The sequence below is a fragment of the Pleuronectes platessa genome, chromosome 20 (genome assembly GCF_947347685.1).
Source record: "Pleuronectes platessa chromosome 20, fPlePla1.1, whole genome shotgun sequence".
NCBI classification, from domain to species: domain Eukaryota; kingdom Metazoa; phylum Chordata; class Actinopteri; order Pleuronectiformes; family Pleuronectidae; genus Pleuronectes; species Pleuronectes platessa.
Genome location: NC_070645.1, coordinates 13,967,728 through 13,989,159, shown reverse-complemented (window position 1 = coordinate 13,989,159; position 21,432 = coordinate 13,967,728). Strand labels below are relative to the sequence as shown.

Below are 21,432 nucleotides of genomic sequence, written 5' to 3'. Positions count from 1 at the left end.
TTAATGTTGTTGAGGAATTCTTGGTTTTCATAGCAGCCTCGGTCTAACTAGTCTGGACGAGTGCAGGTTGCTGTTTTTTATGCGAGAGGTTACATGGTGTAAAAATGCAGGTAACTTGACATAACCCCTGTCAATCATATACCTTTCAGAGTTAGCTGCCTCCTGTTATGAGCCATGTAAGTACATCTGTACTGAATGTGCCTCACATTTCCCTGCTGACGAGGAAAATCTTCATGATGGGAGTGGAAGGAGGCCAACTGAATTCCCGCCTGTGAATGATTGTGTGCGGCCACTCTCATGGAGAAATACGTAAACGGACCAACAGAGTTGAGAGGGATACGCATCCACATTCCGCACAAGTTCCCAGGAGCCCTGTGAAAAAATGAACCCTGTTGAGCATCAAGTTATGTAACTGATAGATTTGCCTCTTCATGACAGGTCATATTAAACAGGAAATACTTGAGTGGACTTTATGTTCACATTTTATAACCGGTTATTAGGCACAAGTGCAAAAAGGGGTTTTGTAACCAAGAAGTCTGCATGTTAGGATATCTTTAATTTCACAGGTTACAATGGGATGCACATTTAAGAACATGGTAATCCACACATATGACATTTATTTCTCACCACTTGTCACACAAGACCTTTGGACATTTTCAAAAGTTTATTGAGTTAAACTTTGTGAAAAAAGATTTCAGGGTCATTAAGGTGGTGCGGGGAATGGCACCGTTGCCTCAGCGCATTGGCGGATCGTTTGGATGGACTGCCATCTGTTCAGAGTGTACCCCACCTCTCGCCCGGTGTCAGCTGGGGTTGACAGAGGAATAGATAAAGGATGGATGGGAAATAACTGTAGGTTGAAGCCACTTATCAGATGTCGCGGCTGATGAGAAATATGCCTAGACACTCAGTGATATGTTATGTTGCTCGATGTGATTTTACATTCTTTCTTCTGAGTTTCTGAAATCAAATTTTTCCTTTTTTCCACAATTTTGTTGATTTCTCAGGAAACTAGGCGTGAATCTTGATGGAAACACCCAGGCACATTTATGGGTTTAGTATTGCAATTTCATACTGATCCAGTATGGGGACTGTTTGGCATTGGCAGAGGTATGCGCTCTACTGAGTGCAGTTCAACTCTTCATGTAGCCAAGCAAACTTTATTCATGCACAGACAGGCCACAGGAAACAATGACACAGTGCAGAGGTGGAGTCTCTTCATCCTGTGTGTGTGTGTATCTTTTTTAATGCTGCAGATATGTCACGACTTGCTCTAAATATGTGCCACTAAGTCTCTAGATTCGTCCACTGTATCCAGTTTATCTACTTCATAAATCAAAAGGACATTTGATTCCAGACAGTCGTTGAAGAAAGAGCAGAATGTACGGCAATTAAAAACCAGTCATCCCACAATCTGCCTGTGTCTCTCTGTACAGGCCGAGGAGTTAGAGTGGAGTTGATCCTGAAGGACGATGAAACTCTGACAGCGTTTCTGCTGAGAGACATTCCTCTGACGGAATCTGTTGTCTATCAGTTAGTCAATGCTCAAATCAGGCCTGAACAGGTACACACACACACACACACACACACTTGCACAAACACACACCTACATGATGGGGATGAATCACCGAGGTACATGTTGCAACATTTTAATAACAGCCTGTGCTGGAAACACAAACAGTTTCAACGTCTGTCAGTGTTGCATGGCAATAGGTTGAATCCTGCAGCTGCTTCAGGGCGTTTCCCCTTTGTTGTCAATCGAAGGCCTTAAGAGCTTTTGGCAAATTTAAAATGTAAAATTAAGAAGAAGCAATTGACATTCAGTTTAGATGGAATGCAAGACTTTATTGACATCCTGGGACTGGGATTAGATTGACAGGAGTTTAAGTGCTTTGGGTTTCGCTCGATGAAAGAGGAACTTTACCCTCAATTGGAAGCCTTCATAAAATACTTTCCTGTAACCTACATTTCCACCCTTTTTTCAGTTTGCCTCTGGTGTCCCAGACTTGCATTTAAAAGATATCGCCTGCAACTTGAACCTGCTGGAGCGCTTCCTTATTTTCCCCAGTCATCGGGGACTCACCGCTGTTCGCAACGCCATGTGCATCCTGACCCCGCAGCGGCTGCAGATCATCGAGGACAAGTTCTACGGAAATGTGGACTTTTTCAAGCTCTTCCGGCTGGTCAGTGCTTGTTTGTCCTGGGATTTAAACTGCTGAATAACATTAGTTGTATAGGATTAAATCTGTTGATCTTGTCAAAGGTACACAGCTATGGACAAAATGCTGTTTTTGATAGACTTCCTCAGATGACTTTCATCTTAAATAATTCCTTTTCAAATAATGTTTTTTTTTTTTATTAACATAACCCCTAACTAATCTATCAAAACTCTGCCATAATAAGACTTGTAGTCACATCTTTATAATTACACACTGCTCATGCCAAGAATCTTTCCCTTGGCACGCGGAAGCTATTCACTGACAATACAAAGCTCATACATCTGTGATATGCATACATATGACTTAGATAGAGTTATCCAATGAGTTTATGAACAGGGGAGGCCTGTAGGGCTGTATCAGGTCCAATTTTGGATGTTGCCTTGTTTATTAATTTATTTTATTTCTGAATGGTCAGTTACATTAGTCCGATCCAAGTGCTGGGTGAATGCATTAAGGATATGCTGGCATGAGGCTTTATGGGATTTGGCAGGATGGTTGCCTTTTTCCGCAGTTTTGTTTAAGTGTTAAACTTTTGAAGGACAGCGTGTGTCTGATGAAAGTCATTAATCTAGTTGTCAAGTTCATTAATGATGTAACTGTTCCATAGGGAAACAAAATGAAGATGCCCTTTCATTTCTTTACACACAGTATCATGTTTGGCCTCAGACCACAGCAAGTTGACACAGGCCTGTTGGGTGACATGCAGCCTCTTTAAAGTCAGGAGATACAATGGATAACAGCTGTTATATGAGCCTTGACTCATAGGTTGGAACAAATATGTCTCTGGGAAATGGTAGTTGTCTTTTCAAGTAAATAAATTCATGAACTTCCGGTGAACTAATAATACGACTACATCATTATCTGTCAAAGAAACTCACAAACATTGTGAGAAACGGAAAGGTGTGTTTGACAGATTAGCATGAAAGAGAAGTTATAGGCGCAATTATTAAAAAAGGGATGAGATAATTAATTTATAAAAATCACATTGTGGAGTATAGAGAATATAAGTCAATTGTAATAGCAATATGCATCCATTATCTGTAACTACAAATAAGAAAATACATATACGATTTTAAACTTTTGTGCAGTTTCAGAGTAATTTTTCTTTTTACATCTTTAAGTTGTGGAAATGCTCTTCTTCATAATATAAAAACAAGGCCTCATTTACAGTTTATATAACTATATTAAGACTGCGCTCCGAGGCTGTCTACGTGCTTCTTCAAATAGTAGCAAGAACTTGAGGCAGCCAGCAAGTATTAGTCGGGCAGACAGACTTGGCCTCTTTATGTAATTCGATTAGCAAGGAGACACCTCTCACCAGTAATCACTGGGCACCGAGAGTAAACACGGGCCACAGCGAGACAGCCGGCAACAATGGCTGCCCTTTGCCTCATCTCTGTCCAGGCACAATCCCAGGCCAAGTGTATTTAGTTTTCTGTTTCTTAGTCTGTCTATCTGTGAAGTAACAAGAAAACCACACACACACACATTGTCCCTCTGTAGATCTCTCACACACAGGGATAAGGAGACACGTCAAACAGGAAGGATGTCTTCTCTGGCAGCTCTGTGTCTTGGCCGTGTGCTGCTTCCTGCTTATTGTGCCTATTGTGTTGTGAGCAGGCTGGAAGATCCCTTAGCAGATCCTCAAGAGAAAGCAGTGCTCAGCAGATATCATGGAAACAAATTGAATATACCAAAACATGCCTCATAGGGCACTCCATACTTTATCATTAAATTCTCCATATTTTTTACCATAGCAGAAGAGGTTATGTTTCCATCAACATTTGTCTGTCAGTCAGTATTTTTTATGCCGATCTGGATCAGGAGGCCAATCCAGGATTTTTTTTCACTTTCTCAGCTTTGTGAGATGTCGTTATTCAGCATAATAACAATAATTAAATCAGGCATTAAATTAAGGGACCGATGTTTTGAGTGTGTGCCATGTGGTGTAGTTGCAAAGAAAAAATCTGGATCTAGTGAATTTTGTTTCACAAGGGGACTGTGAGATGTATGAACTCTACTGAGTGCCATTTTTGTGATTATAATAAAATTGCTTTGACAATGATAACAATTTAATGTTTCAATAGCAACAAACAAAGAAAACAAGACCATGACTTAGATTGTTATACTACAGGGGACAGACAGGGATTTACCAGAGCAAAGTCGCCTTCAGAACAAACTGTAGATGATGCTTTATTCCAAAACAATAGCAAACCTAAATTTGAGAATACTACTCATCAAAAATACCTTCAGTTTTATCATGTTACCTCTCCATGTTGCATATTGGGTGTTATGAAGGGCCTATATCAGCTCCTTGTCTCTGGTCAAAACAAAGTGAACCCAGTGAGTTGAGGCTTTAATAACAGCTTTGTGTCAGGAAGAAAGTTTAGAAAGGGTCACTATCTAAAGGAAAATGTGAATATGAGTGATAGTATTCACATTAAAATTATAAATGTCTCTCTTTAGCTTCCTCTTGTTCTGGACAACCACTCTGAAGGCATTGACATTCACTTCTGGATGGGGGTCATCTCTGCTGTTTCTGACAAACTACACGAGGTAAGACGCGGCCCGTACCGGCCCCAGTGCTGCTCCATTGAAAAGTTCACTACCCGACTAATTTTAGCTATCAGGAAACAGTTGCTTCCTCTCGCTCGAGAGTTTTTAGGCAAACACAGACAGTGGGGGGATATCATTCACTGCGTATGAGGAAGGCTAAATCCAGCACAGGCCAATTTAGCCTCAAAAACAGATACATCGTTATTGTGGGACCATCCCAATGGAAATAAACAGGAGACCACACGAACAGGTGAAGCCTCCACACATTGAGGTTAATGAAAAAAACACCAGCGGTGACTGAATGATCTGTTTAACTGTCTATATGTCTCTCACTGACATTAAAGCTTTGCCCATTATTTATTTTGGATAACAAACATCAGTGCGACCATGTGCTCACTTATGTGAAGGGATTTACAGTGTAGGTTTGTATTTGTGCAGTTACCTGTGCAATTTGTGGCTTACCTTCATTTTTAACACCGGGTGGATGAGTAGTAATTCTGCTTTGTTTGTTGTGGATGTTTCCATGGGACATTTAATGTCGCTGGCAGTCTGACATCCTGTTGGCGAGACACTTGTCTCTGTCGTCGGGACAGATGACGTGAGCCACCCGGTCATACCTCACGTTATACAGTATAAAATCAGATGTGACTTTTGGAAGATGACAAGAACAAAATGTATGACTGGTTGCTAGCAGAGCATTGTTGTCTTGGAAAAAAGCTTGGTCCTTTTTTAGATATAGTTTTATGTGGTTTGTTTGGCTTAAGGAATTTCTCAACTCTTAAAATGGGATCCTTTAGTTTACCTGAACAATATAGATTCTGAGAATTCTGATAGCTCTAAATTATATGGCTGTTATACATGTTATTTCATTTTTAGTTGTAAATGATTGATAAAGTTAAAACTCTTTAACTTCAGTTTTTCTTAAATTTCATGACTTTCAATGGAGAATTATCCTTTGATCCTTTATGCAAATACAAGCGCAACAAACTTACTAACCAGTCAGGGCAACAGTGAACCAGTAAGTTATGTCTTATGCAACGTTAAATGTGTATGTTGTCTGGTGGCAAAATATAAGTGGTTTCTGGTTAAACAAAAAGGATCTTACCCCTTAACAAAAAGGAATCTAGAATGACATTGTCAGACTCATATAATAACCTGAACCTGGCAAAAACAAACACTTAAGTGATTGTACTTTGATATGGACCATTGCCCCATTTTACACATGCAGTAGATATCTCATGGTTGTTTGGGTATATTGTTGCTGCTCTGTAATGGACGGATTGGAAAATATTATTTACACTATTTCTCATCATATCTCTACCCCAAAACAGGTGAAAATAAGACAAAGGTTTATAAATATAAAAGTTTTCTTAAACATGTAAATCCACATTTCCTGTGTATCATCCTATTTTTCTCATTTGTAAATATCTAATGTCCGATATGTCGAAAGGTTTTTCTCATCGTGTAGTGACGGAGGCTAGCAGGGTCGCAGGTTCTGGAAGTGTAAATCCACACCAAGAACATGTCTCTTACATAACAGAACTGTGGCCTCTCATCTAAAAGTTCCCCGCTATGTTCACGAGCGCTGTTTTCCTCTCCACAGTTGTTCCAGAGGAGCAGCACCAGGGAGCTTTTCCAGGTCATGTCTCCCCTCTTCCAGAACAATCTGTCCTTCAGGGAGGTGATGGCCGCTGCCTCCCGCCTGGTATGTGGCTACACCGAGGGGGCTTTCTCCAGAGTGACCTCCTTTAACTGGTATGAAGACAATAACTACAAGGCCTTCCTGGGTATCAGCAGCAGTAGGGCACAGGGCCACTACACATATGACAACAGCACCAGTGAGTAAAGACCATAGAGAGGACAAAGGAGATTTTCCTGGATTCGTTTCATCTCCAACACATTTCATCCAGTCTTATCTGGCATTTAGCATTTTCGGATAGTAGTATTTGTAGTATTTGTATATGTTTTTTAATGTTCAATCTCTCCCTTTAGCTCCTTTCTGCAATGATCTGATGAAAGAACTTGAGTCCAATCCTGCCACCAGGATTGTGTGGAACTCTGTGAAGCCCATGCTGATGGGACAGATACTGTATGCCCCTGACTCGCCCGCTGTCAGACAGATCATACAAAATGTAAGCAGCACACATTGTTAAAAGCATTTACCTGCAACCTATGAAGTATGGTAGCATGGTTTAATGAATATTTGATATAGTGGAAATCAAAATAACATAACCCTGCTAATACCACGTTCCGCAGAGCAACAAAGGTTGAACCACTTGGCCAGGACTCTGCCTATTGTTGATTGAACTATAACAAAGAGGGGTTTTATCCAGCAAGTGGAAGAACTTGCTGGGTCCTGTATGACTCTCTGGGGGAATGTCTTGAGACAGGTGTTGTGCATTACCGTTTTTTTTTGCTTTTGCAGCTTAAGTGAATATAAGGAATATAAGCGGGTTATAAGAATGTGGATTATCAGGTCAAAATCACCATCTAAAAATGGAGAGATAACGAAATCTGTTTAAGAAAATAAATAAATAAGATTATAGAGATCACCACTTCCCTACAACTCCATGACATCCCTATCGTTAGAACATGCAAGCCATACTGCAGGGAACAAAGCATTTCCCCTCAAAAGAGGATCAGCTTTCCTCGTGTCATGTCCAGCCCTTTGTATCTAGATGTAGATACGAGTCAGTCAAAGCCTTCAGGGGGGCAGCAGTCATGGATGGCTTGGTTGCAATGGAAGAGCACAAGCCGATCCACTGTGGTGACTACCACACAGTCCAGTGGCGCCATGGCTTTTTCAGTGTTATGTAAGCAGCAAGGGTCTGTCCTTATAGACGTGTGATCACGCACACAAAGGGACACACATACTTGTACTTCCTCCTTCCTGACCTTTAATGCCCTCTTTGTTTTCCTCTTCCCATAGATTGGGATCTTAATTGCACTAAGAAAGTAATGAACGAGGGGGTTAATCAGAATCAGAATCAGAATCAGAATTCTTTTTATTGCCTTGTATATTTTCACATACAGGAAATTGCCTTGGTGTGGTTGGTGCACTTTACAAACAACAATATAAAAACAACAATATAGAGCAATATAAACATCAATATAAAAAACAACAATATCGAAAAAATAATATATACAGTAAATGTGTTTTGTGCGGTTTTAAGGTGCAAAGATTGGTGGTAGTGCCAATAATGTAGTGTTATAAATTATGTGCGAGGGTGGGGGGGGGGGGTCAGCAGAGTCAGTGTGATGGGGGGGGCTTGTTTGTGAGCCCCACTGCCATGGGGAAAAAGCTGTTCAGGTGACGCGAGGTTTTAGTCCTGACGGCCCGGAACCTTTTCCCAGATGGAAGTCTCTGGAACAGGTGGTGACCGGGATGGGAAGGATCAGCGATGATCTTGCCTGCTCTCTTTCTGGTCCTGGAGTGGAACAGGTCTAGGAGAGCCGGCAGGTCACAGCCGATGACCTTCTCAGCTGACCGAATGATCCGCTGCAGTCTGCCCTTGTCCTTGGCAGTGGAGGCAGCGAACCAAACGGTGATGGATGAGGTGAGGATGGACTCAATGATGGCTGTGTAGAACTCAACCATCACTTTCCGCGGCATGCTGAATTTCCTCAGTTGCCGCAGGAAGAACATCCTCTGCTGGGCCTTCTTGGTGATGGAGGTGATGTTCTCCGTCCACCTCAGGTCCTGTGCTATGATCGTCCCCAGGAATCTGAATGACTCCACTGTTTTAACTGGGGAGTCGCACATGGTGAGGGGGGCGGTTTGGGCTGGGCTCCTCCTGAAGTCTGCCACCATCTCTACAGTTTTTGAAGCGTTCAGCTCCAGGTGGTTCTGGCTGCACCAGGAAGCCAGGCTGTTAACTTCCTCTCTGTAGGCGGCCTCGTCCCCATTGGAAATTAATCCAATAAGGGTGGTGTCGTCGGCAAACTTCAGGAGTTTGACAGAGGGATGGCTGGAGGTGCAGTTGTTGGTGTAGAGGGAGAAGAGGAGAGGAGAGAGCACACAACCTTGAGGGGCTCCAGTGCTGATGGTCCGGGTGTCAGAGACAAGCTTCCCCAGCCTCACGCGCTGCTTCCTGTCGGTCAGGATTACTTTGCATTACAAGAACAAAAATATAACCTAAACGGGTCATTTGTCGTCTTCCTCTTGACACTTTCATGCATAGTGTATTTCATGAGAACCTCAATGAGGCTTTAAACATATGTTGTTATGCCTTATGTGGCCACTCTTGTGTAAAGTAAAGTAGTATCTTATCTGCATCCTTCCGCTATACAGCTGTTTGCTGTATTTCCTTACTATTCACAAACACTGGTAGGACAAGGAAGTTACTACAGGACATTTAGTTCTGCATAAATCATCAAGCTTGATATTTGAGTTTTAAATTTTAAGATTTTCATAAGGGAAACCAGAGTACATTTTGAGGTAATTTTACTGTAAGATTCAGTAGCTTTTATTGCTTTAACTGAACATCCTTATTTGTGCTGTTGTCCAGCACTTTATCGAATATGGAAATATGAAAGTCCTCTGTGATAACTAAGGAGTGACCTGGTAATCAAGACCTAGTCACTTTTCATGACCAAGTTGTCACACAGATTATTTGCTCTACAAGAGAGGTTATGCGTCTGTGTTTGTCTGTGTCTGTCTATCTGTTATCCAGTGATATTATATGAGTTTTCATTAGGGGACTGTGGGGCCTTGGCATGAGGCATGCGCTCTACTGAGTACCATTCTGGTTTTTAATGAAGTTGCATTGTGTTCATGTAGAGTATCTGGGCTTCACTGTGTTGTTGTACTGTTACAATACTCACATGGTATGACACATTAGTATAGCACACAAGTCCAGCATCATTGCATCATTGCATGTTGGTGGCATGCATGCGGAGTGGGGCAATGCCTTGGGTAAATTACAGGACGGCCCTTTAAGTTTTGAATCATTTGTTGTGTTTGTTTAGACTATACCATGTGTGTAAAATGCAGTATTTTGAATGCATGTCTCTGTTTGCACGGCAAGTTGTGTTTGTGCTTTGGATGGGTATCTGTGCGTGGGATCTCAGTGTTAAATTGTTGTTTTTGGACTGTTTCCCTTTGGATCAAAGCCCTCCCTATTTGCATTAGCCTACAGTGAATAGCTGGACCAGACATGCTTTACAGGGGATAGACAACCACTGCTAAAATGTCCCTGCAAATGTGCAAGTAGAGTGTGGCCCATGTTGTTGAAGTGACTCACTTTGTTTCAATGCAATTTTTTACTTAAGTGTATGTGTGCATATGCAAAGAACATCCTACATCTTGGCTAAAGCCACAAGATCTTCCGACGGCCCTCCCTCCACCCTGCCCAGCCCTCCTCCTTCTTCTTTTTTCCCCTGCTATTTTAAACTGCCCCGGGGGAATGAGGAAGTGCTCACTTGTGGGAACCTTACTGAGATTCACTGGACAGGCTGAATGCGTTCGGCCAGTTGTCACCAACGGCCTCCATTATCACTCCGGCTCCATTGTCCCCATTGTCACCCAAAATCAGACACACACAAGAGGCGTTTAATTGGGTGTACTCTTGAGCGCTTTCATCCCCCACTGCACATGACTGAATACTGAACCAGCCAGTGATTGGTATTTGCCACACAAAGCACTGTACCCGCATACATCCAGGGTTTTAACGATAAGCGTGGAGTAAATATTTGACGATTTGGCACAGGTTGCATTTGTTGCACTGTTGCTGGTTATCTGAACAGGCCCGCGGGAATTCTTTGTGTGAGAATGTGTGTGTTGTCTTTTCAAAAGCCTGTTTTCACAGAGACTTTAATGTGGGAATGGTATGTAGCGGGAGATTAGAGGAACAGTGACAGTGTGTGTGTGTGTTTGAGTTCGAGAGTGTTGTGTACACATGTGCACGTGTATACATGTGTGAGTTTGATGTTCATTTTATCTATGTGACCAAATCGTGTGTATTTGCAACTGTTGTGCACCCAAGCGAGGACACTTGTGAGAACAGTTGTGGGTTAATGTTTGTTTTTGATAATACTTTCCCGTTCTATCCTTTCACACACAAAAACACACACACACACACACACGCACGCACGCACGCACACGCACACGCACACGCACACACGCACACATGCACACATGGAATCTCTCCTGCAGGCTAACACTACATTTGAGGAGCTGGAGAGGCTCAGGACAATGGGGAAGGCGTGGGAGGAAGTCGCTCCTCAGATTTGGGCTTTTTTCCAAGATGGAATCCAAGTCAAGATGATTCGGGTATGACAATCTTTGTAGTCTGTCATCGTAGAATTAAACAGTACTCCAGAGGGGAAAGGGACGGTTTATCTATCCAGTTGCCTGAATTGTAGAAACTTTCTGTTCAATATTGGAATAGTTTGTGAAAATAAACACAAGAGTTCATGCAAAATCACAGCATTTAAATCACTTTAACTTAAATTGTGGTTTTAAATGACCCCTACATACCAGCCTTACTGTGCCAAATACAGCAGCTATGATCAGGCTCTATACTCCATGTTGCCATTCAACAACTCTCCTGACATTTTACTCACCGATCATTTTGGTCAATTTTTCCTTATCATTGCAAAATATGCCATCTTTTTATCTTTTTATTCATCACCCTGTTTGTAACACTCTCATTTATCTTTAATTAAACTTTGCTATCAGCCCTTTAAATTTTTTTATCTGATAGAATAAATAAATATAGGACATATCAATACTTGAAGAACCACTCATCCTTAAAGAAACCTAGTAGCATTATCATCCCTTTGATTACTTTTTTAATTTAATTAATCACTATTTCTTTCTGTCATGTTTTTTACTACTTGGATTACTTTGTATTAAAAGTTACTGTGATCTTCCATGTGTCTCATCAACACGGAACTTTTCCTTTATAAAGGTGATTCTCCTGCTTCTTTTTGTTTCAGGATTCCATCTGTAATCCATCAGTAATGGATTTCATTGACAGAAGTCTTGAGGAGGCGCCCTTCTCCTCCAAGCACATACTCAACTTCCTGTACAACGGCCCACCAGAGGACCGCCCAGAGGACCTGCCTGATTTTGACTGGAGACACATCTTCAATCTCACTGACCGTGTCATTCGGATGCTCAACCAATATGGGGATGTGAGTGGACATTACTAGAAACACAGAGACTTTGTGTGTGCTGGACAGGCCATTTTGTGTTTCGTAAATACAGGCTGGAATTTGGGAAATACAGTCATTGTATACATTATTAGTAATATCTATTAACCTGATTATTCAGGCAATATGGGAATTAGCCAGTAATGTGTGGCAGCAGAGCAGTGTAATAAATAAAATAATGCAAATGGTCAGCAGCTTCTGTTAAAGTTCAACATCAGAATGATAAAAAATAGGTGGCTTTGACTGTGACAGGATTACTAGTGTCAGATGAGCTGGTTTGAGTATTTCAGACACTGCAGATCTCCTGGGATCTCTCAATTTTTTAATGTTGATTGGAGTCAAAAACTAAAAATTACACCTAGTGTGAAGCAGGTCGGTGAGGACACAAATATTCAGTAGCTCAGATAACCACTCTACAACTGTGGCAATGTGAAAAGCATCTGAGTGGATGGTCTGCCGTGGTAGAAGAACATGCCAGGACAGTTAGAGAATAGAAACACGCTGCCTGGTCTGATGAGTCTGGATACCCGTCGGGGCTGTTGATGGTTGGTTTAGACTTTAGTGTCAGCAGCAAGAATTCATGGACCCAACCTGCCTTGTGATGGTAGTATAATGGCTGAGTGTATGTACCAGCGTACCAAATTTTGTTGAATTGTCAAAGAGGGCTCTAAATATCCAGGTGTATATAAGGTGTCAGGATAAGGTTGGACAGAAAGAATGTGAACTGTTTTTGCCCATTTCACGCGACATTAAATGTCAAGCTCTAGGGCAGGTCTATTCACGGAATAATCCAGTTAGGCACAGGTATTGTCACTTGTTGATTTCAATACCAAGTGCGCAATAGCACTCTTGATGTCAGCTTTGCGCTCTGCAATTTGTCTCCCTGTCCAGAGACATGGAAATCCAACCAGGTGGGCGAGAGCCACAGAAACACACTAGCTGTCGAGTCGCTTTTGTTTACTGCTGATGGAGTGGAGGGTTTAAAAAAAACAACTGAAAAACAAATCACATACCTTCTCCCGTGAAGACCCTCCACATTTAGAGTGGGCCAGTTCATTTGAAACAACAAGGTTAAATCACCCGTTTCACAACGGGGACTAATCAGAATGAGAGGCCTGTCGCTCTGGGGGGTGACACTGGGGGCACCTGGGGGCATGGCTGGGTGGATGGCTGGTGCTCTTTGTTTTTGTCCATGTTGAAGCTTACAGCACTTGAGTGTGACAGGGAGAGTGGGAACGATTGAGGCCGATTAGATACAGCTGCCACTCCATCCACCATCCTTTATAGAGCAACAACAATGACCGTGGGCTTGACGGCTGGTTGGCTGCATGTTGGTGGCATGCATGCGGAGTGGGGCAGAAGTGAATGCCTTGGGTAAATACAGGACGGCCCTTTAAGATTTGAATCATTTGTTGTGTTTGTTTAGACTATACCATGTCTGTAAAATGCAGTATTTTGAATGCATGTCCCTGTTTGCACGGTAAGTTGTGTGTGTGCTTTGGGTTTTGGTGGGTATCTGTGCGTGGGATCTCACTGTTAAATTGTTGTTTTTGGACTGTTTCCCTTTGGATCAAAGCCCTCCCTATTTGCATTAGCCTACAGTGAATGGCTGGACCAGACATGCTTTACAGGGGATAGACAACCACTGCTAAAATGTCACTGCAAATGTGCAAGTAGAGTGTGGCCCATAGGGATTTGACACCCTTTTTATAGAATAAAATACGATTTTAGTTAATACGATATTAGCCACGGCACCATAGCTGCTACGTTCCTGGTTCCCAGGGGATGAATCCCAATGTGAATTGTACATCTAGCACCACCATCAAGTCCAAATGTCTGTTTTACCCACTTATTTGGTACAATATGGTACAAGCTAAACTGAGATTGTGAATACAGTGAAAACTTTATCAGCTATATTTAAGCATAGTGTTATCACTAATTGCATTTGAGCTCTGTTCTGCAGCCTCACATTCCCACTAGTATTTCCCTGGGGACTCATTATTGTTGCATTAAGTGCCATTATACTTGACTCCCCAATTATAGAAATTTGTTTAGAAATCAAAATTCTTTGCTGTACTGTATACATTTTTTTTTAACCCCACCACGACATGCAAAATGCTGTTTTGCTGAGCCTCCCCTGACTCTCTGGATTGACCCTGGTCTGAGATCAGTTCATTTAACACACCAGTCTCTGACTTGTTCCACCTCCCTCATCCAGTGTGTGATCCTGGATAAGTTTGTGGCTCTGCGTGATGAGGACAGCGTCACCCATCGGGCCTTGGACCTGTTGGAGGACAGAAAGTTCTGGGCAGGCCTCGTCTTTGTAAATATGTACCCTTGGACCACCAGTGTCCCGCCTCATGTCAAGTTCAAGATCCGTATGGACATCGATGCAGTGGAGCGCACCAACAAGGTCAAAGACAGGTTAGAATCAAAGTCAAGGGGAAATAATGGGTTTAGCACAATGATGATAGACTTTGACACTAAACATGAATGTGTATGTGCTCAGGTATTGGGACCCTGGCCCCAGAGCTGATCCTATGGATGACCTCCGCTATGTGTGGGGCGGCTTCGCTTACCTCCAGGACATAATAGAGCATGGAATCATCCAGACTCAGACGGGGAAGGAGTGGCCGCTGGGTGTTTACCTTCAGCAGATGCCATACCCATGTTATGTGGATGATCTGTGAGTGGAATACTTGATCGCTGGTTACACAGTTCGAGAACATTTAACAACCATAGCAGAATTAATGACAACTGAATTTTACGGTAATGAAGCTGTTGGTTGTCATTACATGCATTCTGGTTTCTGTGTTATTCTCATGGGTTTTATCTCCTCTCCAACTCGTCCAACCAGTTTCATGCTGACTCTAAACCGCTGCTTCCCCATCTTCATGGTACTGGCCTGGATCTACTCGGTGTCCATGATAGTCAAGAGTATCGTTCTCGAGAAGGAACTGCGCCTGAAGGAGACCCTGAAGGCCACAGGGGTCACCAACGGTGTCATCTGGTCCACCTGGTTTATTGACAGCTTCATCATGATGGGTACCAGCACTGCTCTCCTTACTGCCATCATCATGGTGAGGAACATTTACAAAAATTGAAATATTACATTTGTGAAAATGTACTGATGATGTGATGTATATGTATATCAGCTCCTATAATGTGTGTAGATGTTGCTCCCCAATTTTCCAGCACATTTCAAAATAACTTAATTTAAAAATGTTTCAATGTAATGGAATTTAGTTGCCATTTTCAAATTATAAACTTAATCCACCTGCAATGCTAAGGCCCCTTAATCCTTTATTCTGCGTATCTCTGTTGATGTGAACAACAGTTTACAGTCGATAGTCTGGCTATAAATGTCAAGAAATCAACCAGTTTTCTTGCAAATCTATCTTTTATCTTGAATGACATGATTAATGATGGTGACTCACTGACTTCATTCTTACCCTATGAATCATTAATGAAAGAACTGGGAATACCATGACATCATGGGAAGTCTGTTGGTGACCTTGCAGGACTGAGCTTGTCAACTTAGAACACTTCTACCTTGTTAAAGTCCCAACTCCTGTCATTATAGTAAAGTGGGCCCCTCTGACCTCTAGTGGTGTATTTGGTGTATTTAAAAAAATGTCAGGCTAACATAATTATAATCTTTATATGTCACGTATATGACACAATGTGTGGATAAAATCATATACATATGAGAACAAACTCTTTATATGAACGGGAACGGGTTAAGAAAGAATATTTTTTTTATTCTGTTCAAAGTGGTTTATGGGAATTAGTTAGGTGCAAAATGCGTTTAATACATTTAATCAAATACCATAAATATTACATTTGCATATAGTGTAGATCAACATGCAATTTCTTAGTTTTAGGACTTAAGGCACTGTTTCACAGAGAAAATTGGTGTTAACAAGCTTAGCTGCTTTATCAACAACTTGCCCAAAAGCAATCAACTTTGAGTTATTTAATGATATACAAAATCATTTATGAAGTTCACTTCTGTTTTGTTTCTCCCGTAATTAAAAACATCACTTTGTCGGTTTCTGTCTGGCCTACAGGGAGGGAGGGTGCTGAATTACACCAATCCCATCCTCCTCTTCCTCTTTCTGCTCACCTTCACTATTGCGACCATCATGCAGTGCTTCCTCCTCAGCGTATTCTTCAATCACGCCAACCTGGCAGCGGCCTGCTGCGGCATTGTTTACTTCGCCCTTTACCTCCCGCACATCTTCTTCTTCACCTGGCAAGACCGCATCACCAAAGACATGAAGATCCTGGTGGTGGGTGTGAAATAAAAAACAGAGTAAAAGGCATAAAAACTAGATATTGAATTGAATAATCAAAGTGAGTGTAGTCCATTATTACCGTATCTGTCTCAAACCCTATCATGCCCTCTTCCTCAGAGTCTGCTGTCCCAAGTGGCGTTTGGCTTTGGGACGGAGTACCTGTCACGCTACGAAGAACAGGGTCTGGGTCTGCAGTGGGACAACATCCAGACCAGTCCCCTGGAGGGGGATGAGTTCTCCTTCCTCACCTCCATCTGCATGATGGGCCTGGACGCTGTCCTGTACGCTGTGCTGGCCTGGTACCTGGACAATGTCTTCCCCGGTCAGTGGATTAGAGACAGATGAAGGGATGGTTGCAACTTTTGCTGATATTTGTAATTATTACAGATCATTTCTAGGATACAAGATGCATGAGTTATTTACATGTTTAAAGTAGCTCGGGGATTAAATCTTTTTCTCTTTCCTTCACAGGACAGTATGGAATTGGCCGTCCATATTACTTCCCTTTCCTGCCATGTTACTGGCTCAACACTGTGTCTCCAGCTTCAAGTTAGTGCAACCCTCAGGTTCATCATGAAATCAATGTGTAATACATTTGTAAAATACATAGCTCCACGACTGCATGTCCATTTAAATTGGTTTCCATTTTTCTCTTAGGCAACAACAAGCGGGAGTTGGATAAAAAAGGCTTTGATAACTTAGTGAGCAAGAAGCAAGAAGAGCAGCAGAAAAAAGAGGTGGAAAGCCAGGAACAGGAGAAACCAAACGAGGAGGCCAACTCATGTGAACACCAGCGGGAGAGGCCTGGGAAGGAGAACCAGTCTGAGGGCGAGGAGAACCAAGAGAAAGATGGTAGAATAGCTTTTATGTTTGAAAAATCGTTGTAACTTTTGTTTCTGGGAACTTTGCAATTTTCGTTGTGTGGGAACTCAATGCCCTTGTGTGTATTTGCACTTGCTGGCATATGTGAATACACAAAGCACTAGCTTCTCAGTTTGCTTAGTTAATAAGTGATGGAAGCTGCTTTCTTTGCATTCCAATACCTCAACCTCATATCTGTCCTGCTCTTGCAAAAATGTTCAGGACATAAAATGACACCTGTGTTATATTCTGAAAAGAACAGTATGAAGAAATATGAGATGTTGATAGTTTGATTATTTGTTTGAGATTTTTCAAACCTTTTCATCCCTGAGCCTCACACTTGTGAGATATATGCATATATACTTTGTCAATTACTTGTAAAGCACTTTAAACTGCAATTGATTAGTTTGAAAGGTGCTATATACATGCATTTTGATTCGTTTGTCTGCTTGACCGGTACAGTATATCTGCTGTGATGTTTTTAAATGTGCTTTTCTCCAGAAGCGGTATTCAATCCCAGTCCAGATAAAGTACTAAGATGCAGTATATGCTTTTTTCTTTGGTGTGTGCAGGGCAGCTGTTCTTTGAGGCAGAGCCGGCCAACCTGGTGAAGGGGGTTTGCATCGAGAACCTGGTCAAGGTGTTTGGCAGTAGCTCCATACCGGCAGTGGATGGCCTCAGCATCAGTTTTTACGAGAGCCAAATTACTGCCTTTCTGGGCCACAATGGGGCTGGGAAGACCACCACCATGTATGTCACACAGACACTATACTAAACACTAAATAATGGCCATGTTTAGAACATTTTCTATAATGTCTCTCTCCTTCTCTCTGCCTGTCTCCCTTTGTGTCTCCCTCTCTTTCCCAGGTCAATTTTGACTGGCATGTTCCCTCCTACCTCTGGGACGGCCACCATCTATGGCAAGGACATCCGCACCGACATGGATACAATTCGCCTGTCTCTGGGAATGTGTCCCCAACACAACATCCTTTTTCAACAGTAAGTGACTTGCCTCACATTTCGTCAAAACATGTATAAAAAACCCAAAACAAGTTAAAAGCCTCAACGTTGCACATCAAATGTGGTCATAACCCGGTCATTGCTTCCACCTTGTTCTCTTGTTGTCTGCCAGTATGACAGTAGCAGAGCATATCCTGTTCTACTCACTGTTGAAAGGCCGTCCAATAGCGGAGGCAGAGGAGGAAGTGGAGAACATGCTGCAGGATCTGGGTCTCCCTCACAAGAGAGACGAACTGACCCAGAACCTCTCAGGTCTGTCTAGATCAGGTGTACACAAGAATGTATTGTGCAAATTATTTTAACACACTTACACAAACACACACACACACACACACCATCAGTACTGTATCATGTTCTGATTCAGGAGGCATGCAGAGGAAGCTGTCAGTCGCCCTGGCGTTTGTCGGCGGGGCTAAAGTGGTGATCCTGGATGAGCCCACTTCAGGGGTGGACCCCTACTCCAGACGCTCCATTTGGGATTTGCTGCTGAAATACCGTGCAGGTAACTGACACCTGCTGACTAGTGGAGGTCCTCATGTTAAAAATATCTGTCATCTGCATATAAAAAAAATAACTAGACACTGCCCTCCATTTACAATAATGGGAGATTTGGGAACCATATATATTGTTCCATGTTTTTATTTTAGTTTTTGTTATTTCTTTAGTATGTACATTACAGAATCATCAAACATCTTTCTTTATGTAACGTCTCTCTCTTCCTCACTTCTTCATTGGGCCGCTCTGTCTCCTGAGTTACAGGGCGCACTGTGATAATGTCCACCCACCACATGGACGAGGCCGACCTGCTGAGTGACCGGGTGGCCATCATCTCACAGGGTCGCCTCTTCTGTTGTGGTTCCCCAATCTTCCTCAAGAACTGCTTCGGCGCCGGTTTCTACCTCACTCTTGTACGGCGAATGAAACGTGACGCTCTAAAGGTGAGCAATGTTGGTGTGTATTTGGGTTAAAATGACAAGAAATTGGTGAATTATATTAAAATCCGGGTAGGAAGGAATTTAAGACAAAGTTCTTGAAAAGCCAAGCCAGTTTACATTGGGAGAAGTTCGGTACACAATGGTCAGGTCACCAGTCTTTCACTGGGCTAATTTATAGAGACAAACCTTTCACACTCACATTCACCAGTACGTGCAAATTCTGACCATAAATCCTTGTTAAGAATAATAAGTAAATTACCAAAGAAAACAATTAACTCTTATGTATCCCTACTGAAGTGGGTGTATCCACATGGCAGAGGACATAACATCTAATTATTTAATTAAAGACATTTAACATCAGACTAACACTATGGTTTTAACAATGTAGTTTGTTTGCAAATGAGTCCTTGTGATAAGGGGATATTAAAATGATGAATGAGCTATGATGATACTAAAAAGTCACCTGTTCTCCCCCAGGTTAACTGCGACTGCACAGAGGAGTGCGACTGTAAATGCTCCAAATGCTCTAAGTTCAAAATGAACACAGAGGAGATGCAGTCTGCAGGCAGACAGATGGACGGTAAGATCGACGCCTCAAATATCAGTTTATCATGCCAAGTTCTTCGTCACCCTTTCTTTCAAAGTCTATTCTTTTGTAAAGGAAGTGAGACAATGAGACAATATCATGTTGTCGTGTTAATGACTAGTGCGTTTGCATTGGATTGCAGTCAGTCAACTTTCTCTACCTGCTGTTCAACTTCACACACCTAGCAACACCCAGCACACACTGTACTCTGTCACATGTGTGCTCTCTATGTTTCTATTGAAAGCCAAACACCACTATTGGGCTTTTAAGTGTAACAATAAGGCCTTGAAGGCAAGGCAAGAAAGACGTTACAAGAAGAACCTTGAGATGTTTCAACACCAACAAATATAATAATAAGATGCAGCAAAGAAAGTAGAGTTAACGTCAAATTTCACAGATGCCATATCAAGTAGGAACATATGAAAATGTATGAATAATCAACAAATTCCACTCATCTCCAGGTAACATGGAAAGCATCACAGCCCTGATCCACCATCACGTGCCGCAGGCTCGTCTGATCGAGGCCATCGGCCAGGAGCTGACCTACCTGCTCCCGAACCGCAACTTCCAGCCCCGGGCATACGCCAGTCTCTTCAGGGAGCTGGAGGAAACTCTGGGGGACATCGGCCTCAGCAGCTTTGGTGTGTCGGACACATCGTTGGAGGAGGTGCATGAAGATAAATCAACAATATTAACATTTACAAATGAACATTTTTGGTCATAGCACTAGAAAAAGGGATGCAAGAGTACAAATATATATTTTTATTATCATTGCTACAGCAATTTAAAAAGAAAACAATAGGAGTGTGGCATTCTGTCATACATCACTGCCTCACTTTCACCTTCACTGTTACTGCGCACTCTTTCATCAAGCTTTGTTAAGAAGAGCATCTGTTTTTCTGTTAGATCTTCCTAAAGGTCACTGCTGATGGGAAGGCAACCAACAGGAAATGTTTACAAGGTAAAAAGGAAAGACAAATGGCGTCACAACACGTTGATTTGTTTTGTAGTTGCATGTCTACTACCCCTGTGTTCTCCACCTGTGAATTACATCCTTTGTGTTCCACTCTCTAACTCCCCCAGACAAGAGAACATTGCAGCAGATTTGTCGAACTAGTCTCTATGGATTAAACAGAGTGACTGTTGATATGGAGCCACGACAAGGTGACAGTGGCGTGCAGCCTAGAGCTTAGAGCTTGGGAGAGATGCTGCTGTTGTGAAAATACAATGGTTTTCTGGAACTTATAGGGGTTTGACATGTTAAAAAAGAAAGAAAGATAAAAAACCTCCTTTTGTAGACTAAATCTTTTTATTTTTTATTCCTGACAGCACATTTTGGCAAAAGTGTAATGCAGAGAGCTTCAGCTTAAATGGATTATCTTAAACAAATGTTCCGATCTGGAGCTGTCACTCGGCAGTAGTAACACACAACAGATGCCTAATTATATGCACATAGGCAGGTAGAGCAATGCTTAAAATGCATATGCCGAACATGCTTGGCTCCCTAGCTGGCCTCTTCACACTTGCTGACTTTGTCAGTGAAAGTCAGGCTGTGGAACCTGACCCTAACTCTGTATTGCAGAGGCGGATGGAGCTTCGCATGCCAATGGCCAGGGCCCGTGTGATGTCTCAGACGGTGGTGCAGGCAGGGGGTCGGATCAAGTCAGAGGCCTGTGTCTAACCATCAAACAGTTCTTCGCTCTGCTGATAAAGAGGCTGCATCACACCACCCGCTCCTTTAAAGACTTCTTTGCCCAGGTATCCTATGTAGAATCTGTTACACCTGCATTTGATGTTTTAAG

At 42.3% G+C, this 21,432-nt stretch overlaps 1 protein-coding gene across 1 annotated transcript in view; it reads left to right on the top strand.

Moving 5' to 3' along the window:
* LOC128425502 (retinal-specific phospholipid-transporting ATPase ABCA4) overlaps positions 1 to 21,432 on the top strand; it is a 32,700-nt gene that overhangs the window by 3,358 nt on the left and 7,910 nt on the right. The window contains exons 6-29 of the mRNA XM_053412115.1: positions 1,437 to 1,564; positions 1,986 to 2,183; positions 4,686 to 4,775; positions 6,379 to 6,613; positions 6,768 to 6,907; positions 10,930 to 11,046; positions 11,715 to 11,912; positions 14,149 to 14,354; positions 14,440 to 14,616; positions 14,788 to 15,010; positions 16,001 to 16,222; positions 16,346 to 16,550; positions 16,700 to 16,777; positions 16,886 to 17,080; positions 17,662 to 17,839; positions 17,957 to 18,088; positions 18,222 to 18,361; positions 18,474 to 18,611; positions 18,869 to 19,047; positions 19,522 to 19,624; positions 20,092 to 20,297; positions 20,537 to 20,591; positions 20,714 to 20,794; positions 21,213 to 21,388. Of these exons, the coding sequence (XP_053268090.1) occupies positions 1,437 to 1,564; positions 1,986 to 2,183; positions 4,686 to 4,775; positions 6,379 to 6,613; positions 6,768 to 6,907; positions 10,930 to 11,046; positions 11,715 to 11,912; positions 14,149 to 14,354; positions 14,440 to 14,616; positions 14,788 to 15,010; positions 16,001 to 16,222; positions 16,346 to 16,550; positions 16,700 to 16,777; positions 16,886 to 17,080; positions 17,662 to 17,839; positions 17,957 to 18,088; positions 18,222 to 18,361; positions 18,474 to 18,611; positions 18,869 to 19,047; positions 19,522 to 19,624; positions 20,092 to 20,297; positions 20,537 to 20,591; positions 20,714 to 20,794; positions 21,213 to 21,388 (3,800 nt within the window). The remainder of the gene's footprint in view (positions 1 to 1,436; positions 1,565 to 1,985; positions 2,184 to 4,685; positions 4,776 to 6,378; positions 6,614 to 6,767; positions 6,908 to 10,929; positions 11,047 to 11,714; positions 11,913 to 14,148; positions 14,355 to 14,439; positions 14,617 to 14,787; positions 15,011 to 16,000; positions 16,223 to 16,345; positions 16,551 to 16,699; positions 16,778 to 16,885; positions 17,081 to 17,661; positions 17,840 to 17,956; positions 18,089 to 18,221; positions 18,362 to 18,473; positions 18,612 to 18,868; positions 19,048 to 19,521; positions 19,625 to 20,091; positions 20,298 to 20,536; positions 20,592 to 20,713; positions 20,795 to 21,212; positions 21,389 to 21,432) is intronic.